General features: G+C 36.4%; 1 protein-coding gene across 3 annotated transcripts; it reads left to right on the top strand.

The window, feature by feature from the left end:
* The first annotated feature begins 629 nt into the window (after positions 1-629).
* Positions 630-10,172, top strand: LOC110025086 (exosome complex component RRP42). 3 transcript variants are annotated; one of them, XM_020725354.1, is made up of 8 exons: positions 630-772; positions 1,001-1,128; positions 1,298-1,354; positions 1,733-1,825; positions 7,011-7,089; positions 9,080-9,204; positions 9,479-9,619; positions 9,769-10,172. In XM_020725354.1, exons 2-8 carry the CDS (start codon positions 1,003-1,005, stop codon positions 10,012-10,014), a joined length of 867 nt encoding a protein of 288 aa, XP_020581013.1. In that variant the 5' UTR covers positions 630-772; positions 1,001-1,002; the 3' UTR covers positions 10,015-10,172. The 3 variants fall into 3 exon arrangements, with proteins under 3 accessions (XP_020581013.1, XP_020581012.1, XP_020581010.1); XM_020725353.1 differs by having other exon boundaries at positions 630-774; positions 969-1,128; positions 9,769-10,170; XM_020725351.1 differs by having other exon boundaries at positions 977-1,128; positions 9,769-10,170.
* Positions 10,173-11,977: the final 1,805 nt, after the last annotated feature.

Genomic DNA, 11,977 nt, shown 5'->3' on the forward strand with positions numbered 1-11,977 from the left:
GCTATTGGAGAGAGGCGAGAGCGAGGGAGGCAAGATTGACACTAGGGCTTGGGTTGAGGGCAAATGAGACCCGAGCATAGTGGGGTAAAAGACGAGCGACGAACGGGGGCCACAGAATCGATCCCGAGGTTGCGTTTATTAAACAATCAAAACCGTCGTTTCTCAAAACTTTTATCAAACGGGACAGTGGAGTTTTGAAAATGTTGCTTGAGATTTTAGTCCGCCTGAACCGGGCCCTTAGAAAATTGTAATATTTGTTAGGATAAGGAAGTATGATTAAACTTTGATCATGATAAAAATTAATAACTAAATAAAGTTAAATTAAAAATTTATTTAAAATCATGATTTTTAATAATTATATATTCACAAAAGTAATTAGTTATTAAATTTTATAAATTAATTATTTATTAAATAATTGTTTGAAACCTATAAAGTAATGATTGAGTAATTATTAATTATATTAATTAGTAATTACTTATAATTTTATTGAATAAATAAAATTTAATATGCATTTGCTATTAATTGACAATTAAATAATAAGTATAAATATATTTAATTAGAGTTAAACTGAGTACTATTAATTTTTAATTTTTAATCTATGATATTAATAAAACTAACCGAACCAAGGCCAACATCCTGCGCTCTCTTCCTGAAACCCTCCCCTACGTCACTCTCCTACTCCCTGTTTCTCCAAAATCATCGTCTTTGTCACCAAACCCTCGCGGTGGGAAGACACCGCTGGGCGCCTTGGGTCCTCATAATATCACATGAGGTAAACACTTCTATGTATCCCGCCTTAACAACTTTCTCTTTTGAGAGGAAGGTTTGAAACCATTATCCTAGTTTCTTAATGCTCTTAGTTCCACTTTATATAAAGCGGTACAAAATGTGAATCATTTCACCTAAAAATTTGATTTATTTTATTTTATTTTAAATTAAATCATCTTGATTTTATCCTTTACATTGGATCTTTCAGCCGCCTTTGTGTTAAAACTTGAAGGTATGGTGGGTCTATCAGTAGGAGAGAAACAGTTTATACTTGGGGGGATTGCACAAGATCTTCGTTCGGACGGCCGGCAGCGTCTGCAGTTCAGACCTATTTCTGTTCAAACTGATGTTATTCCACAGGTTTTAATGAGCTTATGCTCCTAATTTTTGCTGGAAAATTCTCAATAATCAGTGATGAAAACCGGTTTCCTTTGCATAAAAGTAGCATTATTTGATGTTTTCTTCCTATATTTAGTGTCTGTTGATTTTTTCTCTGCCCACATAATTTCTTTTGTGGGTTTTATGATAGGCTACTGGTTCTGCACGGGTTACATTGGGTGCGACTGATGTCATAGTTAGCATTAAGGTAACGATGTTACTGCTGTACAACTAGTGCTCTGGCTGAAGAATCTATGTTTGAAAGTAGTATCTTTGGTTGAACTGTACTTTTCAATCATTCCATTGTTTCGTTCGATATGATGGAAGAAAAAAAGCCCTTTTAATCGAACTTATAGGTAAACTGTTATATTTTCTCCCTCAAAGTGTTACTTGACAAACTGTTACTCTCTTTATTTTAAATCTGGGCTTCTCCATGAAATGACCTTGCCATCTGAATTCTCTTGTTTTTGCTAGTCGTGCTTTCAGTTGGTTCAAATTTGAACTTGGTTTATGTGGATACAAATTTATATATTTATTTTTTACTTTGATTAGATTCTATGAATGTTTGCAATGCCTTGTCATGCAGGCCGAACTTGGGAAGCCTGTTCCTCTACGGCCAGACAAAGGAAAAGTTGCTATTTTTGTTGATATGAGTCCAACTGCAGCACCAGTGTTTGAGGTTGGTTGGCTTCATTTATTACAAATGAACTGTTTTTAAGGTTGGATGTATGGTAAAAAGAGAGTTTAAGTTTATTTAAACGTAGATGTACTCTGGAGATTATATTTGAAGTTTTGGTTGGTACTATCATCGGATTGAGTAAGTTTTAGGCTATTTCTGTCATCTTGTCTTGTGTTAGGCTGGGTTGGATATTGTTCTGTGAAGTCAAGATCATTTATATGACTGTTTGATAAGAAATTGTCGTAGCACTAATATAATTTCATTTATAGCTGAAATGAATCTTATTATGAACTTGACATGATTTTTCTATAACCGGATAATGTATTGTTTTAGAAAATCGATTAAATGTTCATCAAAGCATTTTTCTATTAAGATTCCTAAATAATACAGTTTGATTTTTATTTATTTATTTATTTTTGCTATGGCTTTTCTCCCGGACATCCTAAAATTGTTTTTACTGTTCAAGAAAGTAGGGGCAATTGGTTGAAAACTATATCAAATCGAGCCTTAATTAGCATTTATTGTTAATAAAAATTGGAAATGCGATGCTTGTAAAAGCTTGATCTAAAAGTTTAGGTAGAAGGCCCGGACATTTGTTTGTTTATTTGAAGTCATTTATCTTGCAATTCAACTTTTAGGGTTGTTATAGTTGTCAATTGAACAATGAATAAAATCATAAAACCTATTTCGGCATTCTAGGTGTCAAACCGGAAATAAATCAATGACATTAATTGTCCTAATATGGTGTAATTAACGTCAATTCCATAGGTTGATGTCTAGGCTTAATTTCTGCTCTTATTTTACTTTCTTTCATATTCTAAATCTTATAATACTTGTATAAATATCACACTTCTTTGTACTAATATGAAACAAGAAATAAAAATCCCCTTTTTCATTATTATGGTATCAAAGACCTAGATCTTTCCGCACCTAATCCCTGCCCCGTCCTCGAGCCAGAGCTGAACCTCCCCTTTAGTGCAACCTTTTGCCTTCTGTCTCTGTGTTGTCTTACTCCCACGAGATCGCCAAGACAACCTCCAGGATCTCTTGCCCGATCCCAGGTTGCACGCTTGAGCTCTATTCCCTGCGGCCACCTCTCTGCCCTACCGCGCAAGGAGCCGCAAACCTGCCTCCCTCAGCTGCGGCTCAACCTGAAACTAACGTCTGAGCTCTCGTCCTCTTTGCTGTCGCGATTCCCCTCTGTCATAGCCGCACGCGATCCACCCTTGTTGTGCCTCTCTTTTGCGATCGACCTCACTGTTCTGTCTCAATATATCTCCCTTCCTTTTTTTTAATTTATTTTTTTCTCCTGTGTGATTTTGGGCATCTGTTTGTGGAAGCTTTATTCTTTGTCTCCTCCACTTTCTAATAGAGAGATCGTATATTTCAAATCTCATTGCAACAATCTTGACTAGTTCAAATTATAATTTATGGGTCCAATGAATGAAAAACTTCTTGATCGGTCGCAAGCTTTGGCGTATTGTTACTAGAGATATCAATAAGTCAACCAAACAACAAAACGAAACTAATGATAAATTTGCTGACCGCCTTGAAGACTGGGATAGCAAAAACCATCAGATTATTACTTGGTTTCGTAACACCTCTATTCCATCCATTCACATTCAATTTGCTGATTATGAAACTGCAAATGAATTTTACAGCTCTTGACCAATAGATATCGGACCACTGAACTTGCTCATTATTTTCAGTTATGGACTAAGCTTCATAATCTAAAACAAGAATCTGGGCAATCTGTGAATGATTTTCTTGCTCAAGTCCAACTAATTTGGAATCAACTATCCAGGCGAAAGTAAGTGAAGATCATCTTTATCTTATTCAAGTTCACATGGCTCTCCGACCTGAATATGAAGTAGTTCGAGCCTCTCTTCTGCACCGTCATCCTCTTCCTATATTGGATATGACTGTACAAGAAATCTTGACAAAAACTCGAATTTTGGAATTGCACTCGCAACAACTCGTCCCTCATATCATAAATCTGGCAACAACACATGTAAGAATTGCAAACAAACTGGCCGTGTTTTTGCTAATTATCCGACTGTTGAATGCAAATATTGTCGTACTCATGCTCATATTCTTGATAATTGCCCGACTCGTCCTTCACGACCAAAAAGTGGGGAACTCAAGGCCATCTCGAAGCCTAACGTTACTTCCGTCTCTGCTGCTAGCACTATGAGTGATATTGAAGCATTATTCAAACAAGTTATCTCTTCCAATTTATCTACGGTCATGTTTGTCACTCCGGGCAATCCTCATTGGCTTTTTGACTCTGTCTGTCGTAACCATATGACTAACAATGTAAAATTATTGTCCACCAAATCACCAATATTTTTTTTGCCGCCGATCCACACTGTCAATGGTTGTAAAATGAATATCAATCACACTGGTCATGCATCTACCTCCGATCTCAGTCTTCCTGAAATTTATTGTACCCCTAACTTAGCCATCAATTTGCCAGTTATGTGAAAAAGGACTAAATGTTAATTTTTCCTCTTCATGTTGTCATGTACAGGATCCACAAACAGGACATATTCTTGGGACGGGTCACAGAATCGGTCGATTATTTGAGTTTGTCTCTCTGCATCTTCCCCAAAAATTTATGTCTGCTGCTACAACTACCAACTATTCTATTCACCAATGACATCTTCGTTTTGGTCATGCATCAGCCAGTAAACTTCAATCTTTAATTTCACGTGGCTTGTTAGGATCTACAAAGTTTGAGTCATTTAATTGTTTACATTGTCAACTTGCTAAGCAACCAGCGTTGTCATTTAATCTTAGTAATTTAATTTTAAATAGTCCTTTTGGTTTAATTCATTCGGACATCTGGGGTCCTGCCCCTATTCCTTCAATAAATGACTTTCGTTATTTTGTGTTATTTATTGATAATTATTTTTGTTTTAAATAGATATATTTTTTGAAAAATCGATCTGAATTGCCAAAAATCTACACTTCATTTGCTAATATGATTAAAACTCAATTTTCTTCTACTATTAAAATTTTTCGAACGGATAACACTATGGAATATCAGGATTCTTCTTTACTCTAATTTCTCAATCAACAAAATACCCTAGTTCAACGCTCTTGTCCTCACACCTCCCAACAAAATGGACGAGCTGAACAAAAACATCGTCATATTCTTGTTTCTGCTCGTGCTCTTTTTCATTCTGCCTCTTGTCCAGAAAAAATTTGGGTGAAGCAGCTCTTACTGCAGTCTACAGCATTAATCGAGTTCTTTCCTTAGTTCTCCAAAATTTATCCCCTTTTGAAAAGTTGTTTGGGAAGCCTCCTGACTATTCCCTTCTTAAATCATTTGGATGTGTCTGTTTTGTTCTTTTGCAACCCCATGAACAGACAAAATTAGTCATGACTATTCCCTACTTAAATCACTTAGATGCAGCCTCTTACTGTAGTCTACATCATTAATCGAGCCCCTACCTTAGTTCTCCAAAATTTATCTCTTTTTGAAAAATTGTTTGGGAAGCCTCGTGATTATCCCCTACTTAAATCATTTGTTTGTGTCTGTTTTGTTCTTTTACAACCCCATGAACGGATAAAATTAGAACCACGTGCGCGTTTATGTTATTTTCTTGGGTATGAAATTGAGCACAAAGGGTATCGTTGTTGGGATCCCATTGCAAATAAACTTCGCATATCACGTCATGTTATCTTCTGGGAAAATATCATGTTCTCATCCCTTTTCAAATTTCACTACGCTGTCAATATTGACTTCATGTTCCACATTGACTCCTTGATTGAGTTATTTCTAAATCCTGACACAGTGAATTGTGACGTATCTGGTATCTCCGAATTACAACATTTTCTCAGTCAGTATTTGAAATGAATGATCTTAGCAATCTCAATTATTTTTTGGGGCTTGAAGTTTCTCATAATTCTAAAGGTTATTAACTTTCTCAAGCTAAGTATGCATCTGATCTACTGTTTCAAGCGGGCATTACTGATAGTAAAACTATATCAACCCCCTTGGAACTCAATTGCAAACTTACTCCCCTCGATGACACTTCTCTTGATGATCCTACCCTATATCGATAACTTGTGGGAAGTCTTGTATATCTCACTATTACCCGATCTCATATCTCATGTGTTGTTGACAGTCAGTTAGTTTATGTCTGCCCCACGCTCATCACATTTTTCTGCAGTTCTTCGGATACTTCGATATATTAAAGATACTTTTTTTCATGGTCTACTTTTTTCTGCTCACTTCTCTTTGGTGTTATCTAGCTACTATGATGCTAATTGGGTTGGTGATCCCACAGATCGGCGTTCTACCAATGGTTATGACTTCTTCTTAGGAGATTCTCTTATCTCTTGGCGTAACAAAAAGCAAACAGGCGTTGCTCTTTCCAACACAAAATCTGAGTATCGTGCTCTAGCTGACACCACATCTGAATTACTTTGGCTACACTGGTTGTTATCTGATATGGGCATCCCACAATCTTCTGCTACTATGCTTCATTGTGATAATAGAAGTGTTATACAGATCTCTCATAATAACGTTTTTCATGAGCGTACTAAATCCATTGAAATTGATTGTCACTTTATTCGTTATCATGTTACTCAAAGCACCATATCTTTAATTCATGTCTCCTTTGCTAACCAAACAGCTGATATCTTCACCAAAATTCATCATTCGACACGGTTTCAAGATCTACTGAGCAAACTCAAGATGACGTTCACCATACCATCATGAGCTTGAGGGGGGTGTTAAACCGGAAATAAATCAATGACATTAATTGCCCGGATGTTAAACTGGAAATGAATCAATGACATTAATTGCCCTGATGTGGTGTAATTAACACCGATTTCATAGGCTGATGTCTAGGTTTAATTTCTGCTCTTAATTTACTTTCTTTCCTATTTTAAATCTTAGAATATTTGTATAATACCACTCTTCTTTATACTAATTTGAATCAAGAAATACAAATCCCTTTTTCCATTATTACTAGGATTGAGCTGTTGGATAAGCAGTCTCTTGGTTATTAGATGCTTTATTAGATATGCCTCTTGCAAACGTTCCACATTGTTCCAAGTTACAGTTTATTTCATTGGTTTCCAACCTAATATTTTATCAGAAACCCAATCCATGAGCATATCTACAGAAGTTTAAAGTTCTCTTCACTAATTTGTGGTTAATATATCTTCCTAGGGAAGAGGTGGCGAAGAGTTATCCGCTGAGCTCTCTGTTGTACTGCAGAGATGCCTACTGGGTGGTAAAAGCGGGGCAGGTACACTACTTGTTTGTTTAAAGAAAAATAATATCATTTCAATTTTCAATTGCTGGAATTTTGCTACTTTAATTGTTCCACAGGTATATGAAAATTTAATAAAATTTATCTGTTTCAATATATGATGACTATTGTAACATTCATGAATAATTATGCTGATGCATGCTTTAATTTGAAACCTTTTTATTTCCTCATGAATGTATTTGTGTGTTTTTAGTGAACTGCCTTAAATCTACCTCTGGCGCTCTCCCCCCTTCTTCACTTCCCATTTTAATGGATATAATTTAACTGAGTTGAAATCCCAAGAGCTCATTTCTTTTGTAACAAGTGTGATGATAGTTTATATATGTATTTTCATCCATTCCCGCTTAGAGTTACTTGTCTCTCTTGACTGAAAATAGGAAGCCTTCTTCCTTAGGCACATGCTGCATACTTGGAAGATTTATTCCACTCTTCCGCTGACTTCCATATCTTCCCAAATAGTTCTTGGCTTCTCATTCTTTGTATGGATTATCGGGGCAGAAGGGAAGTATGAGATAAATGTATAAGCGAAAAAAGGTTTCAAGATTTCAAAGCGTTGACCTCTCTTTCTGCTCCCCAACTCAACCAAATGAGTATAAAATGACTATGAACAAGGGAAGGCATCTTATGAAACCAAATTCATAGACATTTCTTGAAATTAAAAGTTTGTGAGTGCCATTTGAATTGCAAAATGGACTACACAAACAAGTTTTGACTGTTGAAATCGCTCAAGAAGGATTTTCTTTTCCTTCAATCAGTTTGATGCATCAGAGGAAGGAAAAATAAAAAATAAAAATCATTTGAAAAATGCACGCATAGCTTGAATCATGAAACAAACTATATTAATGTATACAGGATGTTGAAAGTACTCGGAAATAGACACTCGTAACCCATAATTGCTAAGAATGATTTTTCAGTCAGGTTGGGTCAACTATCTTTATCTTATTAGGTAGATCAAGATCAAAGACAATCTGGAACTATGAAACCATAAGTTTTTAATCGGGTTCATTGTCTTTCCCTTTATCGTCCATTCTTAAGCTAAAAATATTATATTTTTCTCTTTTTAGAATAAGTTATTGCGCTAAGTTCTTAAATCCCCAGTCTTGAAGTAAAAACTTATCACCAGAAGTAATTAATCATATGAGCTTATATTTATGGAAAACTTAGAGTTAGATCATAAAGTCCTTGCAATTGAGGGCAAATTCTCCGGGTGATTTTTTTTTATATAAAATTTATTTTGTATTTTACAAATTTGACAAAAAAGCACAAATTCTCCCAAAAGAGTCGGGTGTGAATTTGTGGAGCTCACAATGGTTGGTTAGGACCTAGTGAAATTCTATTAATTAATAATCACAACTAGCCAAGAAACTCACGGGAATATTGTTGGCCACTTCTTTTTCACAAAGAACCCAATTTTCTCTAATCCCCTTATTTGCTTTGCAATTTTCTTGGAGCATCTCTATTCACAAACTTTAAAAAGTGTTAGATTATGTGGCATCAGAGTCAAATGTTTTCAATCTTTGATGCATGGTGTTGACTAGGACTTCTTCCATACAGATTGGAGGACTTTTTGAGCTTGAACCCTCTACATAAAAAAGGATAATCGGGAGTAGTAATTAACCAAAAGGGTTTATGCCGATGGAAAACATGGAATCAGATCACCCAACCTAACCTCGACCCAATCGAGCAGATCTTGTCGGGAAAGGATCCGATTATCTGTCCATTTGCTGATCTAGAAAGACGTGATATGGTTCATTCATTGTTGATAATAATGAAGAATATTAAGGTGTACAATTTTGCACAAAGACTAGAATATCCTCCTTGTATTATGCCTTTTTGGAGTATGAAGGATGTCACTTTGGTTACTAGTCTAGTATTTTATTGATAGCTTTTTGTGGTTACTAGTGTAGTATTTTATGACACATGGCATGTTTAAATTTATATTATTATTATTTTTTGTGTGCACCAGGTGCTGGTATTGATCTCTCATCACTGATGGTCGTTGAGGGTAAGGTTTGCTGGGATCTTTATATTGATGGACTTGTGATAAGTTCAGATGGCAATCTGTTAGATACACTAGCTGCTGCCATCAAGGTTGTTTTCCTAATCTTTCCTTGATAGTATTGATGCACGTTTACAGCTGATTTAGTTGGAATGCACTTTTAATCAAAGAGCTCTGAAATTTTGTTTACGAGATATTCAGGACTTTGAGAAATCTTATAGGCAAATGATGAAGATAATGAAAATGACTGCTTTTAAGAATACTCTTTGTTATCAATGCTTGCATTCACGTATTTGGCATTTTTTTATATTATGTTTATTTAAATTAATATTTGAAGTTAGATTGTAAATTACCTCTGTGTGGTAGGCGGCCTTGAGCAATACAGCCATCCCGAAAGTAAGCGTTTCTCTTGGAGATTCAGCGGACCAGCCAGAGGTTGATGTAAGTGATGAGGAGTTCATGCAGTTTGATACATCCGGGGTACCTTTTGTAGTGACTCTGACAAAGGTACTGCTTAACCTATTATTGATTTATTTTTGAGTAAATTTTGCTCTCTGCTCCAGCATTCCTTTCCATTTCATGATCACTATAACGAAAAGGTAGTGAAATTTCTATATCAAATTGAAACACGGATTGCTGAGTGACTATCGTTCCAGGTGGGCCAGCATTACATTGTTGACGCAACATCAGAAGAGGAGTCTCAAATGAGCTCTGCAGTTTCAGTTTCTGTGAATAGGCATGGTCGGGTTTGTGGGCTGACCAAAAGAGGTGGTACTGGCTTGGACCCAAGTGTTTTGCTTGACATGATCTCAGTTGCAAAGCATGCCAGCGAAAGCCTGATAGCTGTGCTTGATTCTGAGATTGCTGCTGCAGAAGCAGCTGATGATGATGAGGCAACTTAGGATGTTCAACCTTATTTTAGAAATTTTAAAAATCTACTGCTATCTTCAGGACCTTTTGTCAGTTAATGGCTCTGTTTAGAGATGATTACTTTGATAAATGTCGTCTCATCTTATAATGTAATGACTATTAGTTTAATCATATTGTTTAATTATTTATATGTGCCATGATCTAACTATATAACTCTGAGATTTATCTAAGCTCCCAAAAAAGAGCTTTAAAACTCAGGTGGAAATAGGATCATTCTCTTTTTCTTTCCAGCTGCTAACTCGGTGGAGTTGGTAAACTGTCCCAATAATGAGATCAGATTACTCACTAACCGCCTGATAATAGATTGCTCGAATAAACTGAGATACTAATGTATGTTATGGTCGCATTCGAGAGCTTGTTGTCCTCCTAACGTGCCTTACCTGGACTTTCGAAAATCAAATTAGATTTCCTGTAGCTGTTGATCAAATCTGAGTATTCGTTGCATTCAGTATTTTGTGACGCATAATTAATTATGGCAAAAGTTCTGCTATGATCCACCTGCTTCTCCTTAGCACATGTTGCATTAGAACATATCTGAGAATATTTCTGTTGTGATCCCCTTCAAAATGATGGTTCTTGGAGTGAACCTGAATCTTGGATCGAAAATAGTTGAACTTGGGTTTTTTAACTGCTTTAGTAAGGATGTCTCCTGATTGGCCTTCAGATTTGATCCCATTGAAGATGATCTCAAATAAAATGGTCTGAGCGTGAAAGACCGGGTTATTAGGATTGCCACGGTCGAGATGTTATCACATGATAGTTTTGTTGGTTGAGATTGAGGGGCACCAAGCTCCATTAGTAGGCGGGCACCAAGCTCCATTAGTGGGCAACGAAGTCACATAATGTCTGCTGCAACTGTTGCCAAGGCCCGGTATTCCATGTTTAATTTAATTCTCCCATTAGATGCGTGCATATTTTATTAATTTTATATAATTAGAGGAAGGAGAGGCATACATTGAGGTCACCAACATTGACAAATTTCCAACCCTCCAAAGTAGCTCTGACTGCAAGATCAATATCCTCCGCAGTTGTTTGATCTTGCCATCCCTTCGCTTCTTCAACAACAGAGATGCGCCAAACACCAGCAATATTGTTGAGAAATTAGGGCGAAGAAAATCAAGGATCGACGCAAATATAGAAGAACACAGAGACTTAACGAGGTTCGGCAACGATGCCTACGCCCTCGGGAGAAAAGCGACGACTTTCTTTTAATTTCAGAAAAAGTACAAAATACAAAATAATACCTAGGGTTATAAACATGCCTATTATAACCCTATAGACCAAAAAACCCTGGAATACAATATGTAATTACCAAATTATCCATGTACCGTATTGCGGGTGTTGCCCACGCATCCCCAACCCACATAAGGAAACTCCCCCGATTTGGATAGATTCTTCCGCTCTGCTTCATTCCAGCATTTGTCCCTTATATGGCATATGAGTCATACATAACAAATCTCCACTTGGCGAATATACACCCCTTAAGAGAAATACATCATGAAGTTTCTTACACACTGAAGTTGGTTAGGCCACCATGCTTCTCTAGCAACTACAAACATTCAACAAGTCCAAGCAATGCAAGAACTTGTTGATAGTAACTGGCTTGGTCAACATTTCAGCTGCATTTTCATCAATATGAATCTTCTACAACTTTATCTCACAAAAAACAATCAATTCTCTGATCTTGTAATACCTGACATCAATATGCTTGGTTCTCGCATGGTACACCTGGTCCTTAGCCAGATAAATAACACTCTGAACACTCTGACTGTCACAATTGTCACAATGCAACTGAACTCCATCTTGCTCAACACCCAGTTCCTTTACTAGTCCAGCAAGTCATAAGACTTTTTTTTGCAGCTTCAGCTAGTGTCATGTACTCAGCCTTAACTGCAGATAATGTCACAATAGACCGAATTGTTGATTTCCAACATA

This window comes from Phalaenopsis equestris, unplaced genomic scaffold, assembly GCF_001263595.1.
Source record: "Phalaenopsis equestris unplaced genomic scaffold, ASM126359v1 Scaffold000287, whole genome shotgun sequence".
NCBI classification, from domain to species: domain Eukaryota; kingdom Viridiplantae; phylum Streptophyta; class Magnoliopsida; order Asparagales; family Orchidaceae; genus Phalaenopsis; species Phalaenopsis equestris.